The sequence below is a fragment of the Eurypyga helias genome, unplaced genomic scaffold, assembly GCF_000690775.1.
Source record: "Eurypyga helias isolate BGI_N326 unplaced genomic scaffold, ASM69077v1 scaffold13833, whole genome shotgun sequence".
NCBI lineage: Eukaryota > Metazoa > Chordata > Aves > Eurypygiformes > Eurypygidae > Eurypyga > Eurypyga helias.
In genome coordinates this window covers 36,925-59,164 of record NW_010243177.1, presented here as the reverse complement: position 1 = coordinate 59,164, position 22,240 = coordinate 36,925, and the positions used below count along the sequence as shown (strand labels likewise).

Sequence of the window (22,240 nt, the reverse complement as noted above, 5' to 3'; positions counted from 1 at the left end):
GCCATGGGAAGGGACACCTTCCACTAGACCAGGTTGCTCAGAGCCACATCCAGCCTGGCCTTGAACACTTCCAGGGATGGGACATCCACAGCTTCTCTGGGCAACCTGTTCCAGTGCCTCACCACCCTCTCCAAGAAAACTTCTTCCTGATATCTAATCTAAACCTCCCTACTTTCAGTTTAAACCCATTGCCCCTTGGCCTATCACTACAGGCCCTTGTCAAAAGTCCCCTCCCAGCCCCCTTGTAGCCCCTTCAGGCACTGGAAGGCTGCAATAAGGTGTCCCCGGAGCCTTCTCTTCTCCAGGCTGAACAAGCCCAACTCTCTCAGCCTGTCCCCATAGCAGAGGTGCTCCAGCCCTCTGAGCATCTTCGTGGTCTCCTCTGGACTCATTCCAACTGGTCTATATCCTTCTGCTGTTGTGGGTTCCACAGCTGGACACAGTTGTCCAGGTGGGGTCTCACGAGAGTGGAGTAGAGGGAGAGAATCCCCTCTCTCGACCTGCTGGCCCCAATTCTCCTGATACAGCCCAGGATATGACTGGCTCTCTGGGCTTTCCACACAGAACTGTTCTGTGCAGTGATACCATCTGGCCATCTACTCAGTGTCTTTCTCCTGACACTTTTTATTTTTTTTTTCATTCTCTATCATTCTGTCCAACATTTTCATGTTTTGAAACAGGTGACTTTGTTTCAGGTGATTGAAGGATCTAAATATTTTGGAAAAGGCAGCAAGAGTGGTTGTCGGAGGAAATTCTTGGCTGGCACGAAGGTCTGGACTTAAACGGCATTGTGCAAAACTCCACCAGCAAGGGAGCAAATGCTGAAAACCCAGATAGATTATCTTTCAAATTATTATAATTATTCCACTTACACTTCTTGGAAGCTATTAGTATTGGTAACTCTAAATTGCTCATCTTTCTGCAGTACCAGATTTCAACTACCTCACTCGTTCCTGATGCAGACATGCTCACAAACTTCTGTCAGGCTTAGATGTAGCGTGGTAGATTGTTTACAGTGCTCCTCTTATTTATTCTCAATTTATGCAGGATTTGCAAACTCTGAATTTTGTCTTGAATTTTTATTTCATATGGCTTCAGAATGCATCTGAAAGCTGATTTTTTGCTTGATTTTAAGTCACAACCAAAGAGCAGTTTGGGATTTTTTAAGTGTGCATTTATTTGAGTGTTTCCAAACAAAATTCTCATTCATCTTTGTCTTAAATATTGGCCTCAGCTTGCTTGAAACAAAAGGCACGACCATTTACTGGAAAACCAGATGTGTGCTTATTTAAGGTTCAGTCTGAACTTGCTTGAAATTCATTTCCATTTCCTTTTGAAACCTGGCTTGGGACTCACAGCTATGACAACCTTTTGGGGCACTGGCCTGGTTTTGCGTGCTAAACAGGGGGTTGTAGCTGTGTTTAAAACTCAAACATATTCCTCTATTTAGGTGAGCATAATTTTGGAACCCCTTGAAATTCTGGGTTTGAATATAGGCTGACTCAATATAGACTGAACACTTTCAGAGCCACCATCCCCTAACACCCATATACATAATTTCAAACACAGTGGAATCACTTGCTTACTCAAAATCAGAGCACGCTTGCAGATTATAGGACATGACAGTATGATTTGTTTGATTGCAGTGAGGATCCCAGTTTGAGTTTCAAGCCCAACTCCAGATGCGCTTGCACAGCGACAAGCACAGGTCACCACAACAGTCATGCTCCGTGGCTACCTCGTTGGTGTCCCACGCTGCCAACCAGCTCAGGATACCCAGCGAGGCAGCAGCCAGGGCTACAAGTTGGCTCATTGCAGGTCCACACAGTGCACCCTCACACCCTACTGATACAGCCACAGTCACCCACAGAGGGTAAATGCCATACAGCCCACTTTGGCATTCTTTTAACTATAAGTGTTTTCACTTTCTTCCCTCAAGATGCAGACCGAATCAGGAGAGATGTTCTCTCTGTTCATGGAGTGTTTTTGTGGCCACCACTTAGAAAAATAACACAAAGGCCGGGACTTCGTAGTTTTAGCTGCTTTGATTCAGTAAAGGAAATGCTTAGTGTGAGTAATGTCATCCTTAGTCAGCCTAGCCCTTTCACACACTTAAAAATACCTCGAAGTTAAATCAGTGCTGAAGAAAGGCCTTTGTAAAGTTTAGCAGCCAAATAAGAAAGGTAATCTAGCTGAGCTGACACAATCAAGTATTCTAGAAAGGCATGTGAGATATAAACCAGGTTTGGAAATCCAATATCTCCACAACAGATGGACTATTAAGGATACTAGTAAATTTAAGCTATTGCATTTTGCAGTAGTTAAATCACTCTTTTTGCCAATATTGAAATATTTGCCAATATTGAAATATTTTCCAATATTGAAAGAATTTATATTATCCAATCTCAAGACATTACAAAGTGAAGATTAGCATTCATCAGAAAATTTCTTTCATGGGTGTTTTATTTGAATTTATATCATATCCACAAAAATATAAACAGTCTTCAGTACCATTTTGTGATACATAGTCTCCAAGCTGAGATTTACAATGGCAATAGTGAAGTATCTAATGTGGATTTGTCTCCACACGTGTACATTGAAGATGATGCTGTGAGAGGCAAGCAGGAATTATGCAATGTGCTGCAGAAAGAAAGATGAAAACATAACTAAACATTTTAATGTCTGTGTAGTTCATCAGCCTACATACAGTTTCTCAGGGTTTTTTTTTAGAGTAAGTTGCTGTAATTTTGTGCAGAAAATATAGTTTGAGAGGGCTCATGCCAAGACCTCTGACACTGTGATTTGCATGTAACTATATAAATATAATATACTTTCCTATCTAGAGCTTTATACATATGAAAAATTATGGTACAATAAAAATCTATACACATGGTGCTACCAGTTCAGCAGCTGCTAACTTAAAGGATACATCTAAAAATACGATTGCTCAGCCTCTGAAATATAAAATAAAAGAGCAATCAGAAATGCTTTTTGTTTAAATAGTAATTTACATAAACATTCATCTCTTCATTTTCTCCATTTGCTTAAGTCTGGTAAAAAGACTCCCTTTGGTTGGTTGCATCTGTCCTTGGCAAGAACTGTAGTTTTAAACAGTCCTCCGTGTTTGTCTTAGGCAAAGGTTAATATATTTGTAAAGCAGAGTAAATGTTGGCTGGCTTCTATTCCAACTCTGTGCTATTGTAATGCTGAATGACAAGTACCTAGTCTGAAAAGTCCTGCAGAGTGGGAACAGAAACTTGCACGATCTCCACGTGCTGAAAGACGTGACAGTGGAAGACTGGCATTTATACTGTACCCCAGTGTAAATTACTCTCTAGATGTATACAGTATGCTTCTAAATAAAGCTTTATCTTTCAAAACCTTTAAAAATAGGTTTAGCTGCTGCTCAGTAACCAAGTGGTGACACGTGTATATCACAAGTTCATTTTATCTCCCAAGAAGTTTGGTGAGAGATCTGATAGAAAACATATTTATGAAGGTATTACAATCAGTTGCTGTAAGATGTATGTTAACCTGAGATAAGGCACAACAGTGTTGTGGATTTGTGACGGTTCCACTGCTTTCAGATTTTCACCCAACATGTGGATTAAGGGGTGGGGGGAGGAAGGGTGGAGAGCATGGAGCAAAGGGCTGTAAATAACCATGGGATGGTGGGGAAGGAACAGTCTTTGGTGCAAAGTCAAGTTGCTCTCCTTGTCTGGTAGCCTGGTTCTTGTTATATGAACTGCAAAATAATGGAAAAGGAACTGGAACGCAGCTAATCAAGCTAAAAAAAAAGGAAATTACTGAGTTGCGCAAAAGCAAGCAAGGTTAGCAGTCAGTCAAAAAAAAACAAAAACCAAAAAAGAGAGAGTGAGAGATAGACTGAAAGAAAAAAAAAAACCCCAACCCTTTGAAGTACAGAGGCTTATTATTTGATTTGTAAATAAGATGAACGTCTCTCCACCCAGGTTATGAAAAGTAAAAATTGTCATGTATGTGTAATTGATGGTGACAGCTCTGGCATACACAGTGTAGGAGGTAGTGTTATTGTTTGACATGCCCTACATGTGTAGATAACAACTTAGGCTCCCAAGTTTGCCTACAAATTGTTGCTAAGCACATTTGATACCTTTTATATTAATACTTCTGTTGTCTCTTGGTTTCATCTCTATTTCCTTTTAAGGCAAACAAAAAATGGAATATCTTACAACCTCCATCTGCACCTTGCTGCATTTTAAGCTAATGTGGATTCAAATCCAGGGATGCCTGAGGAAATGGATATTGGATGGATTTAATATTCTTAATTTTATTTTTATTTTGTTCTGGGCTTCTCAGTCCCTATTATTGTTTTCCAGATTCTCCATCCCTGAAAAAGCAAGTTGGAATTGATCTTGGTTTCACCTTTGTTCACATCACCAAGAAAATCCTGTTTCTCAACTCCCACATCTCACGTACTCAGTGACCTGGCGACGTGCTGCCTCCTCAAGTTTTTATTTCCCCATATTCTGCATGTGCTTGGTGCCAGCAGGAAGCCTTTGTGACTTGGAGAAAGGAAAAGCTGCTGATGAACATTCAGTCTCTGCACAGCACTGCCGAAGATGACCCCAAAATACTGATCCAGATCAGTGTCTTTATGTTGGTGTTTTTTTCTCCAACTAAAAATCCCAAGCACAGTTGACAAATACAGATACAACATAAAGTTAGACTTCAGAAACGCAAAGAGGACTAACATTTTACACGCAGTGGAGCTTTGAATTTCTCAAAGGATTTTTGAAAGTATCTGTCCTAGTGAGAATTGACTTGCCAGGAGTACTATACGACTCAAAGGAACTAGGGACACTGTTCCTTCATGCCATGGGACTAATATATGTTCTGCTTGACCACCTTCCCACTGCTTCATATGGCATGGATTTGAATGTTTGAATTAGGAATGTAAGTAGGTGGGAGGAGTATGAATAATTCTGCTGGGAAACCAGTGCCTTTTAGTAGGCTTTCCCAGTCAGAAAACAGTCATCTTCCTTCCATTAAGGAATATTGAAGGGCTTTTGGCTCCTGAGATTTACTCTCATCCTGCACACCACCTCAAAGATGTTGGTTAAAAACACATAGACTTTTTCCTGGGATGAGCTTAATGCCTTTTAGAGATTACAGAGAATACTTAGTACCAGGTAAGGTCAGGTCCTAAACTTCTGCCTACAAAGGAAGATCCCAGTGGTGGAGGTAGCATGGATTCTCCCAAATAAATGCTGAGAGCCACCTTGCAGAGCCACTGCTCTCTGTAGCTGGGACAAGCTAAGTGAAGAGGAACTCACCATCTGACTCAACAAAAGCAACTGGAAGCCAGCAAAGAGCTAAAACACTCAGAAATCAAAGGAGGGAAGGAACAAGTGATATTGACCACTGAAAGCTATAAACCATCTCACTATGGAAGAAGACTACTTGGCTCAGAGATGCTTTACTGTTTCCTCCACTTACAGTTGCCTTCCAAAGTGTATTATCATACTCCCTAAATGCCCTAGTATTTTGCTCCTTCCCCTTCTTTGCATGACTCACAGCATTGTCATAAATCACATTATGCCTGTATGATTAAAAAAAAAAGAGAAAAACTTCACAAGGAGGGAAAAATAATCATAATTCTATAATGTTATCTTATATCACAGAAAACTGTGTACATTTTTTCCCCATACAGGACATACTTCAAATAAAATAATTTTAACACCAAAAATGATAATGTTCCTTCTTCCCGACAGAAGTAGAATTGGTTTTTCACCCCAGTTTGGTACATAAATATAAGAAAATAGTCTTTGCATATTTACATTCAGGTGTTTTAAATGTTATATCTTGACATATTTAATTCTCATTTTCTCTCCAGCCACGGGCATTCTTTCCAAATTTATATACTAATCTCCGACCGTCCACACGCTCCAGGATTTCTCTTTTATAGTAGTATCTGTTAAAATAAAAACATAGAATAAGATTTAAGATTACATTCACCTACAGTCCTAAAAGGCCACTGCCAACTAGGCAATCCCTCAGCTAGCTGAAAAGTCCTTGTTTTCTATTGGTATATATATAATACCTAAGATTATTTTAACTGAAAGACAGAGGAGAAAAAAAAGAGGTTTTCTTTTTGTATCTTTTATGTCAATTATTTAATTAATTGATTATCTTCTAAGTTTTAATTTCACCAGATAAGCCAGAATCTGAAATAAGACCAGGAAAGAATCTCACCTTCCACTTAAAAACACATTTTGAACTTGAATAGATTATGGAAAAATGCTCAAAATATTAAAGCAAAAAGCAAAGAAAAATGTCACATAGAAGTTTTAAACCTATTTTAAGATGATGGGTGTGCAGTATGTCTAGTTTCTAAACATTTCTGGAAATAACAAAGTCTCTGGTCATTACTGAGCCATTTAAGCATTCCTGGGTCAGTAGCCATGGACTTTCAGTTTGCTACAACCATGTTTCCTTCCTACATTGGTTCTTTGGGTGGACAGCAACGGAATGTGCTTTATATATATGCAACATATATGTATGTTATGTATATTATATTGTACAGAAACAGGAGAGGAAGGTAAAAACTGAAGAACTTAATGTCACAATTTCAAAACTAGTGGGAGAGGCTCATCTGTCAAAGGAAGCAACTGGTGCTGCTGGTAATTCATTTTTTAGAAGTCAACCAGATTCTCCATCCAGGTCATCTCTTTACATGCCGCAGTCTTCTACAGCAGCATCTCCGCTCACCTCATAGCACGGCTGAGTTTCTCGTAAGTCATGCTGCTGTTGTTTTTCTTCTTTCCCCAGAGCTGAGCCACAGCTTCGGATTTTAAAAATCTGAAGACACCTTCTGACCGGTCTTCCCACTTGATTAACCCTGGATTTTTCTCAGGATTGAGAAGAATATCTCGAATAAATTCCCAAAGATGAGTTCCTCGAGGGTCTGAAAGAGGAAAGGGGGTAGGAGGAAAGAGTGTCTAAAATGGTCTCTGGGCTGTGCTTGCCAGTTTTATGTCATGTTCTTAGAGTGTGTCATCTACAGATGGTGACCACTCAGTAGAAGCAGGCCATACTTCCAGGGTGCGGGACCCCCACCTCAGTGATACACAGGCAAAAAATGCTGACAGCCTTTACAGTGGGGTTGGAGGTGAGTGTCAGCCTTTGGCAGTTTGAGTTCTGTGGCAGGCAGGTAGGAGCCCTAGCAACCAAGGAAACCGAGTCCAAACCACCCACTGCTTCCTTCTGCCTTTGGCAGTATTTCTGCCCTGAAGATAATATGTTTAAGTCTTCCCCTCATCTCATTTGCCCATTTTTCCTGATGTTCTTCTACAGCATGGCACGTAACCTGATATTATCATGCGGTACGTGAAACAGCCAAGATAATTGTGAAGCAGGCACTGAATCTCGTCACAGTTACAAGACAACAGAAGGCATAGGAGGTGCATCAAGGAGTATTCGATCACAGGTCCCTTAGGTAGGCTTAAAGAAGCAAGAAGTTTTAGAGTGGATAGAGGGATAGTGACAAAACTGGCTAGCCAAAACTGTACAAGAAAAGAGTATAAAAAAGATGGAGCCTGAAAAGGCAAAACCAGATCTCAAAGTTCAACAGGTAGACCTCCCAGTTTAAACACAGCCCCATCCCACAGTTACTGTAGAGATGGCACCAGAAAACTCAAGTCAAAAAGAAAAAAAAAAAAATTAAATAAATCCACAAGTCAGATGTAGTATTTTATGAAGAATAACAAACACAGTGATAAGGTGGGTCAGAAAGATAGTAGCTCTTTGGTCTGAATTCAAAAGCATGCAAGGGTTTAGACCAAATTAACAAGGAAACAAGCTAGACAAAGATGTGAATGTAAATAGAAAATGCTATGCAGTGCAACATGGGTTCAAGTAGATTTCAGTCCACGTATCCAATATTTTCTTTATTATAATTGTTTTCTAGAACCAACAGAATATGGTGGACCTAGTCTATCTGGACATCACTGACATACTCAATAGATCATGGTACAAAGCAGTACTGAAGAAACTGGAAATGTAGGGGATTAGCCCAGCATGGCAATTGATCTTTTCTGTATGCCAAGGCTGTGATAAAGTTCTTAGAATCATAGAATACGTCAAGTTGGAAGAGACCCATAAGAACAGCAAGTCCAACCCCCTGCTCCTTGCAGGACTACCTAAAAAGAAGCCACATGACTAAGAGCTTTGTACAGATGCTCCTTGAACTCTGACAGGCTTGATACACTGATTACTTCCCTAGGGAGCCTGTTCCAGGGACCTAGCACCCTCTCAGTGAAGAACCTTTTCCTAATAACCAATCTGAACTTCCCCTGGTGCAGCTTCATATCCTTTCCTCATGTCTTGTTGCTGGTCACCAAAGGAGATTGTCTTCAGAACAGTTCTAGCTAATCCTTTCATTAGCAACCTTGATACCACACACCCAAAAAAACCCAAACCAAACCAAACCAAAAAAAAACCCCAAACCAAACCAAAACCAAACTATCGGCATGCCATAAGAAGTTCAGGAATTCTGGTTGGACAAAATCACAGAGCAGGGTAAGCAAAGGAGTCAGGAAGAGACAGATCATCTCGAGATCATATTGAAACAGGATGAAATCAAATGCAATGAAGGACCAATATTAAGGTTTTCTACCATAAACACAGAATGCAAAAGACATACACAAGATACTTTCAGCCTAAAAATCTCAGTAAAGTACATTAATGGAACTATGTACCATAATTGTGATTTCTGGGCGTCAGAGTCAGGTTTGATTCAACCGAGTCAGGTTGAATCAAAACTAGCAAAAAAAGCAGATGAGTGGAAAGACTGTCATATCTGAGGAGAATAAGGTGGCAGGGTTGAGGGGCAGGTCCTTGTTTGTGGTCCTGTGCATGAGAAGTTCTGCAAGGAGATACATGAGCATGGTCATGCCCACACACAGACCTTCCTGATTTAATCCTGCGTCTTGTTCATCATTCCTTTACTCCAGCCCACCAGCCCAGATCAACACAGGGCAGAGACAACTGGTTTCTTCCCCATAAGTCCTTACTGATATAAACAATTTGAAAAGTATAACAACAGTCAAAAATAGCATAAGCAAACAGTACTAGAAGCAGTCCGATCCTTGGAAGATTCAATCACAACAACGACCTAACAAGTTTTGTTTTAAAATTGTTCCCTTTTCCCTTCTGAAGGGGATTTTTTTTAATGTTTCTTTTCCTTCAATCAACCAACCATCATAAACATGGATATTGACTTACTATGCTTCTTGGTGTGAGACTTTGGAGTATGATCTTGCGATTTTTTCAGATCTGAAGAACCTGCAGAGAAGGAAAATGAAGTCTATTTGTAAATTTGATTAAAGGCTTTCCATTGACTAGCAGGTTGAAAGAAATAAAGCCACAAAAAAGAATAAATAATTCTTTTAAAGATAATCACTTTCCAGAAGGTAATCTAAGTGAGGAGGAAAGGGGAGAGTTTTGTTTTCTGTAGTCTATGTTAATCAACACACTTCACAAAGAGACCATTAATGAATAAAGAATGAATGCAGAGGTAAACATTTGGCTTTTGAAACCTAAATTTGATTAACAAATACCTCACCTCATGTTATGTGTGAGAGAGCAAAATAAGACAATCATGTCTATAACAGGATTCCTGGGTTGTCCCATTATGTCTTAGTCTTTGCAGAAGCATGTATCTTTGGGGGCTTATTTGTTTCTGCAGAGATGACCTAATATGAAATGTATGCACTGGTACCAATGCACAGAACACCTACCTGACTAAAACATAATGAATTGGCAAAGCGTTGTTGTTTGGGGTGGCAGGGTGGGGGAATGGGGCTGCACTGGTAGGAATTTTTGGCATCTGGACATGCATATATTGTTCCGTGGCTCAGAGCCATAGAAACAAGCCATTTCTCATCGATGGTACTTTATCACCTGCAGCCAGCCAGGGGAGGAATAGGGTTCCTGGCACAAGTGTTTCTTCAGAAATGAACAAAAAGAAAAGTTCCGCCTGTTTATGTAACCTACATGACTGTAACCTACCTCGCAGTCTGCACGTTCAACCCTCCCGCCCTCAAACCACTGCAGCCTGGCCCTGCGCTTGTCATTAATGAATAGCTTTCATCTGATTGTTCTGAGTCTCAAAAAATCTGTGGGATAGTCCCGAGAGGGTGCCCCTTCTGTGTTTGCTTTTCAGCATACTTCGTGCCTGAATTCCATAAAGCAATGCTTAAGGTCCCACGCACGTTTTCCCAGCTTCTATGAACGCACGATTATCATACTTTTCATGGAAACAGCATTTGCATGGGAAAATGACTCACAGGAAATATTCATTTGCATAGAAACTTGTCAGATTTGCACAAGCAACTGCAATAACTGCATGTGAAAAGGTAGATGCAAAACTATTCACACACTGGCTTTATTCATACATAACTGGAAACATAAACCAAACAGGTCAGTGAGGATAAGCCTAACCTCCACTATTCTTAGCCTGACATAATTATTGTCCTTGACCCCCAAGCAGCAAACCTGTTCTGAGTCATTCTGCCTTCCCACTCTCAAAGAGCAGGAACTAGCCTGAACCTCACTCGGCTTGGGGTGGAAAGTAAGATGAGGCTTATTTCACTGTCTTTCCTCAGAGTATGATTCCCCTGACGTTATTAAATGTCTGTGGGAACTCCAGGCAAGGATAGCAGTACCTAGTCCTTTATTTGCCCTCTTCTTATTTTAAAATCCCACAATTTTCTTGCAAATGTTTGTTATGCTCCACTTAGCTGGAGACTTATTCTTGGAAGTTCAGTTGCCTTCGCCTAGCTGGTGATTTATTCTGGATTTCAGCTGTGTAAATAGCCTCCCGCTCTGCCTCTGCTCCTGCGTGGAGACCGGTTTCAAACATGCCATGTTAGGAGGCTAGGGCCTGACAGATGAAAAGAGTTATGATGCAGTTTCAACAAAGCTGTCTTGCAAAACTTTTGACAAAAGGTTGCACAGTATTTGCATATGATTCAGGAATGAGCCATTTTTTTACGGGATATACAAATTTAGTTTTTACAGGAGGCTGTGCCCTTGGGTGCCACCCTAGCTCTAGGCTTAAGCAGTCAACGGGTAAACACACAATACCAGGATCTTGACAGGTCCCCAGTCCTGTCAGAGAGCTCCGAAATCCTGGTAGACATCTTGTGAGAGTGGGTGGAGGCAAAGGAGAAAGCAGAGTGTTGGTTGGGGTTTATTTTATTTATTGCTGAGTGTATGAGTTTTAACTGTACGTCGCTTGGCAAGTCCAGCTGTGCTGGAAGGCTGGGGGATGCTGCCAACGGGCAGGCACAGAGGCTGTGTGTGACTGCTGTCGGTGCGTGGAGGCACAGGGCTGCCCCCAGTGTAGAGGATGCATCTACAGTGGTGTGCTTGCCTGTCTCACCTTCCCATGACTTCCACTGCTTTCAGATCTGTTTAGTTCACAGCTTTCTAAGGAGAACCTGCCTTTCCTTCTTCCTTTTCTTGCCATCTCTGCTGTCCTATTTTCCTACTGCCTTGTTCTTTCACCTGTAAGTGCCTGCCCCCAGGACATGGCCCACGGAGTGCCCCAACGCATGTGCCCGAAATGCACTTTCACCGAGTACTACAGCAAATGGGTTTGCTCTTTCTCCTGCCCTTTAGCAGGCAGATTGTATCTCTGTCTGGTGAAAGAACTGTGGAGGGCTGAGGTTGTGTGTGGTGCCTGCCCTGCTATCAGCTCAGATGAGCTCTAGTAGGACGCCCTTCTCAGCGTGCTGCCCTACAGCTCCCCCAGGCCGACCCAAAACCAGCCCCAAACCTAGCAACCTAGCATGAAACACTGGCTCACAAGGGAAATGCAGCCACTTCTGGGGTGGAATATGGCATTCATTTTCCCATTCCCAGCTACACTACAGATAAGAGTTGGAACATCTCATCTCTCTGACACTAACGTCTTCCCCTTTGACTCAGTCACTTTAAAAGATACTTGGAGACTGAAGGTTATTTAGTCTTCTTTGTCTTAACAGAGAGAAGATAGAAGGATTTCTTTAAAGCAAGATATTGTAATAATGAGAGCCAAAAAAGCTGTCAGAATCAGCATTGCTTGGCTTAAAAATACTGGAGGCTCAGATTCAATCCTACAACAGAAGACCATAGAGACTATTCTATGTCGGTAGCTCTGGGACAAGTAACAAATAATTAATGACATAATTACATGTTTCTTACCAGGAGGCTGGTGACTAGGTGTCGTCATGGAAATCTGAGCGCGACAGAATGTTTTACTGTCCAATAGCTCTGGGAATTAAAAAGAAGACATTTAAAGTAATAGCCTCAGAAAACAATAGAGCTATCTCAGAAATGCATGAAGTATTGTGATGTTAGTTACCTACTGTGCTACCATAGCCACTGTCGTACAGGTAATTCTCTTCTTTCCAGGACACCATTAACGATGGATCTGAAGGAAAATGAGCAAAAGAAAAATCAGATCACTAAAAGAACATTTTTTAGCACAGACGTGAATGTACAGAAAAGGAGCTGTGAAGGGAACCAAGAAGTGAAGGGGCCATGCGCAAAATTATTTTCTTTCTCTCAAATTATGGATGGGGTTTTGCATACTAAGGCAAATGTAGTTACACAAAGCACTGAATTTTTTAAAATGATGTAGTAGGCTCTTCCTTTTCCTGGCTAATATATCATTTATGCCTGCCCTTGAAGGAGGTTTTCTATGCCAGATCAACCATAATTCTACCCAATCCGGTCCTGAATTTTCAGCCCCTGGTGATTATGACGGTGCTTTGGTGCCATAGAGATGAAAGTGTTCTCAAATATCTAGTAAAACAGGAGGAAGCTTATAATGAGTATTTATTTCTATAATGGCAGAACTCGAAAGTCCCCTCTGAAACAGAGCTTCATGTGTAAGCACATAGTGAGAAACATCAAAGCTTAACCCTAGATGAAGGGCCATTTTATTCCAGACATGTCAAGTCATCATCCTTAACCTAAAAACCACCTTCATGATTAAAGAAGAATAATTTTTAGTGACCTTCTGGTCAGATGGATCAATATAAGCAGAACAGAAGTATTGTCTTTATGTCCTGTACAGGAAATTACTCTCGTCACAGAGCATATCTGAGGTCAGAAGCCCTAGAAATCTCTTTTTCTTTTGAGTCCAGGTCAGAAAGGATGAGATGTAAGGTTCAAGTCTAGGATTTACTTATTTTTTCTCATGTTCATATAAATGAAATCCAAAAAAACAAAAATGAGTTATGGCTAAATCATCATGTTTGGCTGAGTTACCACTTATGACATAGGAATTTAGCAGGCATGCTAAGTAATAGCTGCATGTTTGGGCACCCAGAGCTTGAGTTCCTACAATAGCACACACCCTTTGCTTGCTTGGACACCCGATCTGCCTAATGTTGCCTCTGAAAACAGGCCTTACCTAGCCAGAACATGGGGAGACAGCTTGTCCTATTGTTTTGGCCTTTTTCAATACCCACGTCTTTTCAGCTGTGACAGTCTACTGAAGTGAGGCAGGCTTCCCCTCCAAACCACCAGCCCAGTCCCTCCTGGCGTACGAGGAGTCCTTTCCTGAGCAGCCCCAATCCGCACCGTCTGATCATCCCTATGCAGAAACTAAACCCACTCCCACTGCCCCACCAGGTATGCCTGGCCAGAGCCCCACCACACCACTCCTGGTTCAGCACAGCTAGGAGAACCATCAGTTTGTCCTGGGCTTTCGAGATTTCCAGGATTTCCAGCTGAGGTACTTTACACTGCACTTTGTATCTCCAGTGGAAGGAGGAACTAATATTATACCAAGATCTCATAAATCAGGACTTAAAGGGGTACTGTAGTTTCCTACAGGGCAAGCACTGAGGGTGCTGCATGCACATCACCTGCACTACGCGGGCACGGACAAGGAGTTGCAGATTGCAATGCTTGCCCACTGCAAGGAGAAGGTGAATGGTGTCCCTGGCTGGAGACGCTGGGGTCCTCCCTGTTAGCTGAATAAACAGGCTGGCAGTGTTTGTTAAAGACATTGCACACTACAAAATTTGTATTTGTTCTGACAGGAGATATCAAAGCATGGCTCATCAACACACACACCCACATACAAAGAGGCTGGGACTGGTGGGACAGAGAGCGTTTGGATGTGGACAGAGGTGGCCTGGCAAAGGAACCAAGAAAATAATCATGTCTGGAGAGGAGATCTGAACCAAGCCGAAGTTCTTTTCTCAGTGAAACAAAGTCCCAGGAGGAAGGGGATCTTGCTGGAAAAATAGACTGTCATAGGAAAAGTGCAGATTTGGTCAAATCAAAATACTACCTGAATTTCAGTTTCAATGGAAGTTGTGAAGAAATTGAAATACAGCTTCTTTTTTTATCTCAAAGTTCTTTTGTTTGGAAATTTCCTCATGTTTTAAACACTGACAGCACTTCACAACAAAATATTTTTTGTCTCATTTTTTTTTTTTTAAACTGAGAATACTGTGAAAATAGCTGTTTTGAAATCTACTGAATGAATCATAGAATGAAGTCCTTTACAAAGCTGCACTCATTGAGCACTGCAAACTATTCCAACACTGAACATCGGTGTAGACTGCTGATACTGCAGAGGTCTCCCAGGAAAAGTGGCCACATGCAAACTAAGACACGATGGTACTACCTGAAACTTCAAAAGGCAGACATTGACTGATGTTTTTGTTACTTCTTTTATTCTGCATGATACACCTTCCATTTTATTTAATGATATTTTGATATCTCTCTGTTGGAATCGACAATTTCCCCTTTTTGTCACCATCAAAAGTCAAGTTACTGAACTGTCACTCACCTGTTTGCTCTGTCTTCACAATGACATTATGAGATTGGTACATGTCACTTCCGCACTGGCCTACAAGAAAGCATATGGCACATAGGACGTATGACAATGAGCACAGAAGAATCAAAGGTATTAGTTCCAAGCAGCAACTGCTACAGATGATCCAGAGGGCTAATTTTGGAGTGGGAAACCCTTTCCCCTGGCCCTTCAGACTCCTGCCTTATGTAATATCCAAGCAATTCAGCAATACAATGAATAAGGTATAAGCAGTACGGCACATGAGATCTGCCAGATAGGTCGCTGGGGAATGTAAGTGACTTCTGAAGATCCCAGATTTCAGACCACTGTACGTGCATCTCTGCCTAATATCTATTTACCATTCCATTTTAGGTGCTGAAGATTGCTGTAAAGCAGTTGCCCTGCTGTCCCAGCTGCCTGAGTGAATTCCTGCAGGCTCATACTGCACAGATGTTCCCCATTGATATCAAACTCCTGGAAGGGTATGCAGTTGGCATCCAGTTGGTTGGTATCAAGGAGATGCTGCAGCCACTCCCAGACTTGAAACTTAGTCCAGTACTGCGGGTGTATTTCATGCCACTGGGTTCCATAAAAGCTGCTGGACACTGCAAAAGAAATTATGTATTTACTGTCTCTGTTAGCACCACAGGATTATGTTGATGACAAGAAAGGTCTACAGCTAAATTACATGCCCAGAAGTCTACATTTCTAGATTCTTTCTTTTTTCAGTCCTTGACACTAGCTCAGTAGCTATGGCTACAGAAGGCATTGTTATTTTTTTCCTCTCAGTTTTCCAATTAAAAATATGGGAATTATTACATTACACCTCTCTGGGCATATTGAGTATGTTGAAATTAATTTATTAATGTTGGCTAAATATACCAAAATTCTTTCATGGAAGATAACCTTACAGAAGAACTGTTGGAAAGGTATGTTGATCCTTGTGGGGGGAAATAATTTTAGTGCATCAGAAAATGATGGAAAAGCCTTTCAAAATTCTTATAATATGACATGGAAATTTTCTTTGGGTAAGGACTGAGTATGAACTGTGGGATTCAATCAAAGAATAGTAAAAGCCAAGGCACTCTCATAATGCTCCACAGTAAAAGCCTATCAGAACAGCCTACAGCTCCTGATGAATGCATGTGATTTCTGTAGCCAGATAAGGTGATTTCTGAATGCAGCTAATAACTAAACTCATTTTTAGTTACAGAAGCTGCCTAATTTTCTTGTTAGGATGTTTGAATCTTTTCTTGGCAATCTTTTAAACTGCTCTCAGTTGTATGTCATTGCATGAAAAAAAAATTATGTGTGCAAATGAAAGAAATTGTATGTGGGGATAGGATAATTATGAAGATAAGAGCAAAGGCAGGACTGCTTTGGTCTGCTCTCACAGAAGGGCTGGAAAAAGAAGTTCAATGCAATTCATTCCTTGGGAAAGGAGGAAAATGGAATATGCCAGGCAGAGACGATGGTGTGTTCACAAGTGCATGAAGGGTTTAAGGATGAGGGAATGAGATTGCAGAGGTGGTTGAACTATGGAAGGAGGAAAGGCTGCCAAACTCTAAAGTAGCCGCAATCCCAGACATGACACCAGTCCATTTTCAGTGTCCCCGAGAAAAGATTACCCACACAGCTGTGTGAAATACTGACAACAGTGGATATTGCTAGAGGGCCACAGGCAATAAAGTTGGCATATTTTAGGAAATCACCTCCCCTCAGGTCCCACTAGACCTCAGGTCTCTTTTGTTGAAATACAGTGCACAATGCTAGTTTCCAGGTAAACACAAAAAACCTCACAGTTACGTGACTTCCAATCAATATTAGCCAACAAGGTCTGTGTCAGTAACTTAGGAAGTTTACAGGACAGTTTCTCTGAAAGTTTTGGGGAATGAATGTGTGGTATGTCAGAAAGTAAAGGTTAGATGGAACTGTCAAGTATTGCCTGAAAAGGAGGATGATATATATTCCTAGCATCACAGAATGGTAATGGAATTTCAGAGGCCACTAGACTCCTAATGTAAATGGAGAGCCTTTAGTGGAAAAGTAGCTAGGTAAAAGGAAGCAAAGTGATGGTTATAAAGGCTGGTCTGAGCATTTGGCTTCCTGTCCCTCTAAAACAAGAGTGAATCCTGAGGAGTTTTACACTGGAGATATGAAAATAGATCCCACTGTCTCTCTTCATGAAATCCTGTGTAAGGTGAACTCAGCCAGGACTTTATTCCCCATTAATCTGTCACAGATAGGATGGCACTTTTATTAAGTGCACTTATGTATTCCTGTGTATTTAGAAATTAAACATAGAAAAGAACAAGAATTTCATTGAGTGGGAACTTTCATTTTAAGTTTTCTTGTAACATTATTTGGACTAGAAGGACAACTGCAGTATGTGTTCGTCTGCTTAGATTTTAAGGTTTACCCATTGAGCGAGTGTTGAAAATAATTTAAAAGTTATATCAAACACTATATATAAATGTATGATGATATCTCTATTTTTATACTGAGACAATATATGTATGAACACCTTTTTATTTATACAGCCTTATAATTAGAAAACAGTAAGAAAAAAGAATAAAAGAGTTCTCAGATCACAAGCTATCTAGTGCTCTAATGCCAGTCTAATTAGAAAAGCATCTAGTTATTTGAGCTGAAAAAGCAAATATAGTCAAGGAGCAAAAAGTCTATTCCCCTAGAAAGCCAGAGGGGTGATTATCATTGAAGAGTGATGTTGGTTCAGAGAAGGCGTGAGGGGTGAAAGTAAGAAAGAAAGAATACTGGACTGAGGAGAGGGAACTTTTGTCACTTTCAACACTACTAGATTTGTTTTAAGAAAAAGAACCAGTAAGGAAATGGACCATAAACTGGTCATTTTCAGGAACTTAGTGTTGCAAGTTCAGCTTTTTACAAACAAGTAAATAATGGATTTTTTTTTTTACCAGAAGTGAAACTCCAGTAAATTAATATTACTGAAATATATAATTGTGCATACTTAAAGGTGTAGTAGCCCCTTCCCACCCACCTCCCTCCAAAAAGCATGACTGAATTCCTCCTACCATTGCATGTGGAATATCCATCTGTCCAGGAGGGCTGCTGGTGGAGTAGATTGCTGCTGGAATTGATACTCATTCTGCCAGCTCCTTCCAAAATCATGATCTGTAAGTGAATCGAACAGCCAGCTTAGTGAGCAGTGTCCAGTCCAAGAAGTAAATGGCAAAAAAAAAAATCCACTGAAGGTGAAGCGAGGAAGCCAATTCCATTTGTAGAAGATACAACTGAAATCAAGAACATGTTGCCACAACCCCTTTTCCGCTGCCACAAAATCTCCTTATGATAAACATTACCACGATTGATTTGCATATGCAAGAAGCAAGTTTCTACAGCTGCCCATCCATAAATGAATAATCTGTGATCAGAAATGAAGCTGAATTAAAAGACAAGGCTCCTGACAGAGCAATACAGGAAAGCTGCCAAGCTTTGAGAAGTTAAACACTAGTTTTAAATATTTTTTTTCTAATTTAAAGAGAAATGTGGTTTACACATGATTTTCTCTTTTCTTTTCCTTTTTTTTTTTTTATTTTTAGGGGAGAGAAAAGACTTTCCAGTAATTGCAAATGAAACTACACAGCTGACAACAACCCATGTTCAGAAACTCCCTTGCACAGAAAGACCCACATGTTAATGCGGCAGAGAGGTAACATTACAGGGAATATCTTCTCAGCTGACCCAGTTTCTTATCTGATCTGTGTCAGCAGTGTCCATAACACTTCTCAGTAACAAATATCACAGATCATACATTTCAAGCCACTGAAAAATCACATGGTCAAAGATCTTGTAAATGAGACAGCCATTGTTGTAACAGAAACAGCACTTTGGATTGACACCACCCCTATGACAGCATTCCCTCTTATGAGTGGCACAAACTTGCCTTTCTACTTATCTTAGCATTAGCACTGTGAGTAACACTGTACTTTTTTTTGTTTATACTTTTAAGGAAAAACCTACTTATATGATATTTTAGAAAAATGAAACATATTTATCACATGCTTAATCATTCCAGTGAAAGTATAAAAAACTGTCCAATACAGTTACTCTTAATATTTTACGTTATCTTTCAGTGTTTTAAAGTTGCAAAATTTAAGAATATGCATTATAACCACAGTCATTCTTCAAGAGTTTGGGAAAGTAATTTGTTAAAATATTATAAAGGCTTCAGATTGTTGTTTTTATATAAATACACACAAAAAAGAACAAACTGTTGTTCAAAATATTCTAAATTGAAAGCCACAAATTCTGTAAAAACAAAATGTTAGACATCAGGATGGCATGCGGATGCAGCTAGAGTTCATCTTGGAATTAAAAAGAAGGTGAAATATAAAATGGACCTATGAAAGTTAAAGTCACTGGTCTTGGCTGCTTACCCACTGAGGCCAATGAGAAAACTTCCATTGAGAACACAGCCTGACCACCCTACAAACTCATACCAGCAACTTTTTGGCAAGAGAAAAGGAGTTAACAGAAACACTCACGGCCTTGATTTGAAAGAACAGCCTGAAAATTACATGGGTTGCGATTTCCTCTGTCATTTAAAATAAATTATGTAACTTTTAAAAATTACAAGTCTCTCTCTTCCTCCCACCAATATATATATTTAGAGAGGAAGAGAGAGGTTACTGAGAACTGGTTAAAAAGCCAAAACATTAGGAAGTTCATCATAGGGAATGCTGCTTTACAGTAGAAATAAGTTGAGGGCCTTTTCCGTAGCTATAGAGAATGGCAAAATCAAACCATAGATGTTTCAACCGTTGCTTTCCACCCTTAATTCTAGCCAATCTGTGACTCTGTGACCACCAGCAAGGAGAATTTGATTTCTCCTAACAGGAATGTGGAGGTATGTAATATTAACAAGTTACCTATTGTCTCACTTGGGCCAAATAGATGACTGTCGTAACATACAATAAATTTATACATGCTAGAAAAGAATACATTTTTTAGTACCATGTTAAAGCCAAGTGATATTATGAGGGAGAAAGTTTAAGGAAGCATTTAAATTTGTTATGCCAATTATAAAGATGTGCAGCATATAACACAAATATAATTTATCCCATATACTTGATATATAAGAACTATTAAGTAATAATGCATATTTGACAGTCAGTACATACACTTTGGAGATTGTACAGGTTGATGATCTACCAAGTTATTTATTTAACTTGGGTTTTAATCATTTAATACAATTATATATGAATGAACAAAGTATTAATGTTAAAAAACTTATTACAGTATCAAATAGAGGTGAGGTAGAATACCAGCTGTTCTGAAAAAACTAAAAAACCTGAGGATTAGCAAGACGCTCTCAGTAACTTAGCTTGGTAAATTCACTTCTTAAAAAATTACAGTATGCACTTAACTAATTTCAACTGATTGGTCTGAAGTCACATTTTCAGAAGCCATTTCCAAATTTCAGGTACCATGTTACATGGTTTTGTCTTCTGCAACTTCTGCAGTTTCTGGAATTCTACATAATCTTTATGCTTGACACTTGTGCAAACAAAAACGCACCTGGGAAAATGTGTGCATATGAATGGAAATTATTTCTGTGTTGAAGCTCCTGTGTCATTTTGCCTTGAAAAGTCAGCTCAGATCAGGTGAATTTCCAACCCAAAAGATCCTACGACACTTTGATTCAGCAACTGAAGCTATGGAAAGTTAAATAAATCAAATTATGTGTCTTGCACAGTTTTTCCACCCCAACAGTAACCAAAACCAATGCACATTAGAGGTCTGAGAAGAAGCACTCTGATAGCCTTTTCCCTAGACTCAGATTTTCCCTTAGAATCTTCTTCCCCCATCACAGTCTAGCAGACAATTGCTCTCCACAGTATCCCTAAACAACATGCATAGTATTTTCAGCTAATGTGCCTGGAACTTGATTTATAAATCGATCAATCAGCACATCCCCTTTATGAAAGTTATACAGGTCACCTCAACAAGAATAACTTCATTAATTTCCAGTATCACCTGTGGGCACAATTGTGCATGAAGGGAAGAATTTGCAATATGACATTAATCACAGGAACAGGACTGATTTAGCTTTTACCCAAACTCTCCCAAAGTTCTACATATTATTCAAGGTATTGCTTTTTTTGTGACTTGAAAATTGTCACGTCACCTCCTTTATCTTAATTTAACAGGAAGTCATTCTAGCACTTTGTTCAGGGTGAGTATAAAGTCTCACTAACATAACTTGCACACCTCTGCTCGGAAGTGTACAGCATCATGCTCAAGAATATTTTCCCTATGAAAACTAAACTGTGATTTTCTCCATTTCATCCTCTATATGCCTTTGATACAAGTCCATGGCAGATTTATGCTTATAGCAGTGTCTCATCCCATACTTGGAAAGATTTTGAGTCAGGATATTGGAAGGGGTGTGCTCTTCATTAGTTTAGGGCCAAATCCTCAAATCTCCCTTGTGTACAGACAAACCTGGTTAAAGGGTGTGAAGCCTCAAGGGGAAGGACACATATTATGTTCAGTTTTCTTTTAATCATATGCCATGTATCAAAGTGAACAGTGGAACTAATGAAGCCTGGTTTCCTATGAATGTGTATCTTGTGGTTGGATTCTCTAGTGTCTTATCTTCCGAAAGATGTGAGCACTGATTGAAGTTTTTCCCACGGTTGGGGCATTCATAATATCTCATTGTCTCAAAGGAGTGAGCTCAAACTTCACTCTTTCTTTCAGATGGAGTATTAATAGATTTTCCTCCTGTACTTGGCAGGTAGTTTTCATTAATCCTGTAAGATCTTCATATCTTTGAGACTTCTACACCATATCAAATTTAATTAAAATTAGCAATGGGACACATAGATTGTTACAGGCCAAATGCAAAAAACCAGCACACAGACAGGATAACCACAAAAGCCTCATTTCCTCAAGAAACCACGTTAAAAAGGGATTCTAGCTGAGCTGGGATTTTGGAAAACGATATAAAGATCTTGGGATCTGCCTGTCTTCTAAGACATAGTACATTATAAATGAAAGCACACATGAAATATGTGTGTATATATACACATGAACTTATATACACATATATGCCTCTGTGCGTGTGCATTGCAGGTATCTGTACACATGTTTCCATTCTTTTCCACTGAAGAGGAGCCATCTCTGGAGTACAATCTCATAACACTACTAGGAACATTGCAGTTACAAGAGGAAGCAAGTAACACTTTATCCAATCAGCAAGGTTAATTATAGTTGTGCACTGGTATTCAGCAACATTTTTTCTAGAGAAAGCCCTCTGAGAAGGACTAAATGCATCTCACCCTCCCCAGAAAAAAAAAAAAAAGGATTATATTTGTCTACATTCAATGTACCAGGTGGTCTTTAAAGACCAAA

General features: G+C 39.9%; 1 protein-coding gene across 3 annotated transcripts in view; it reads right to left on the bottom strand.

The window, feature by feature from the left end:
* Positions 1-5,622: 5,622 nt before the first annotated feature.
* The window catches only part of EHF (ets homologous factor), a 30,653-nt gene continuing 14,035 nt past the window's right edge, over positions 5,623-22,240 (bottom strand). The window contains exons 2-9 of one of the 3 annotated variants that reach the window (XM_010149313.1): positions 17,896-17,995; positions 15,202-15,447; positions 14,837-14,896; positions 12,389-12,457; positions 12,229-12,297; positions 9,265-9,324; positions 6,751-6,946; positions 5,623-5,953 (exon numbers count right to left, since the gene is read on the bottom strand). In XM_010149313.1, coding sequence (XP_010147615.1) covers positions 5,854-5,953; positions 6,751-6,946; positions 9,265-9,324; positions 12,229-12,297; positions 12,389-12,457; positions 14,837-14,896; positions 15,202-15,447; positions 17,896-17,992 — 897 coding nt within the window. In that variant the 5' untranslated portion in view covers positions 17,993-17,995 and the 3' untranslated portion in view covers positions 5,623-5,853. Of the gene's footprint in view, positions 5,954-6,750; positions 6,947-9,264; positions 9,325-12,228; positions 12,298-12,388; positions 12,458-14,836; positions 14,897-15,201; positions 15,448-17,895; positions 17,996-22,240 lie in introns of those variants that run through there. The other 2 variants (XM_010149314.1, XM_010149315.1) reach the window with 2 other exon arrangements.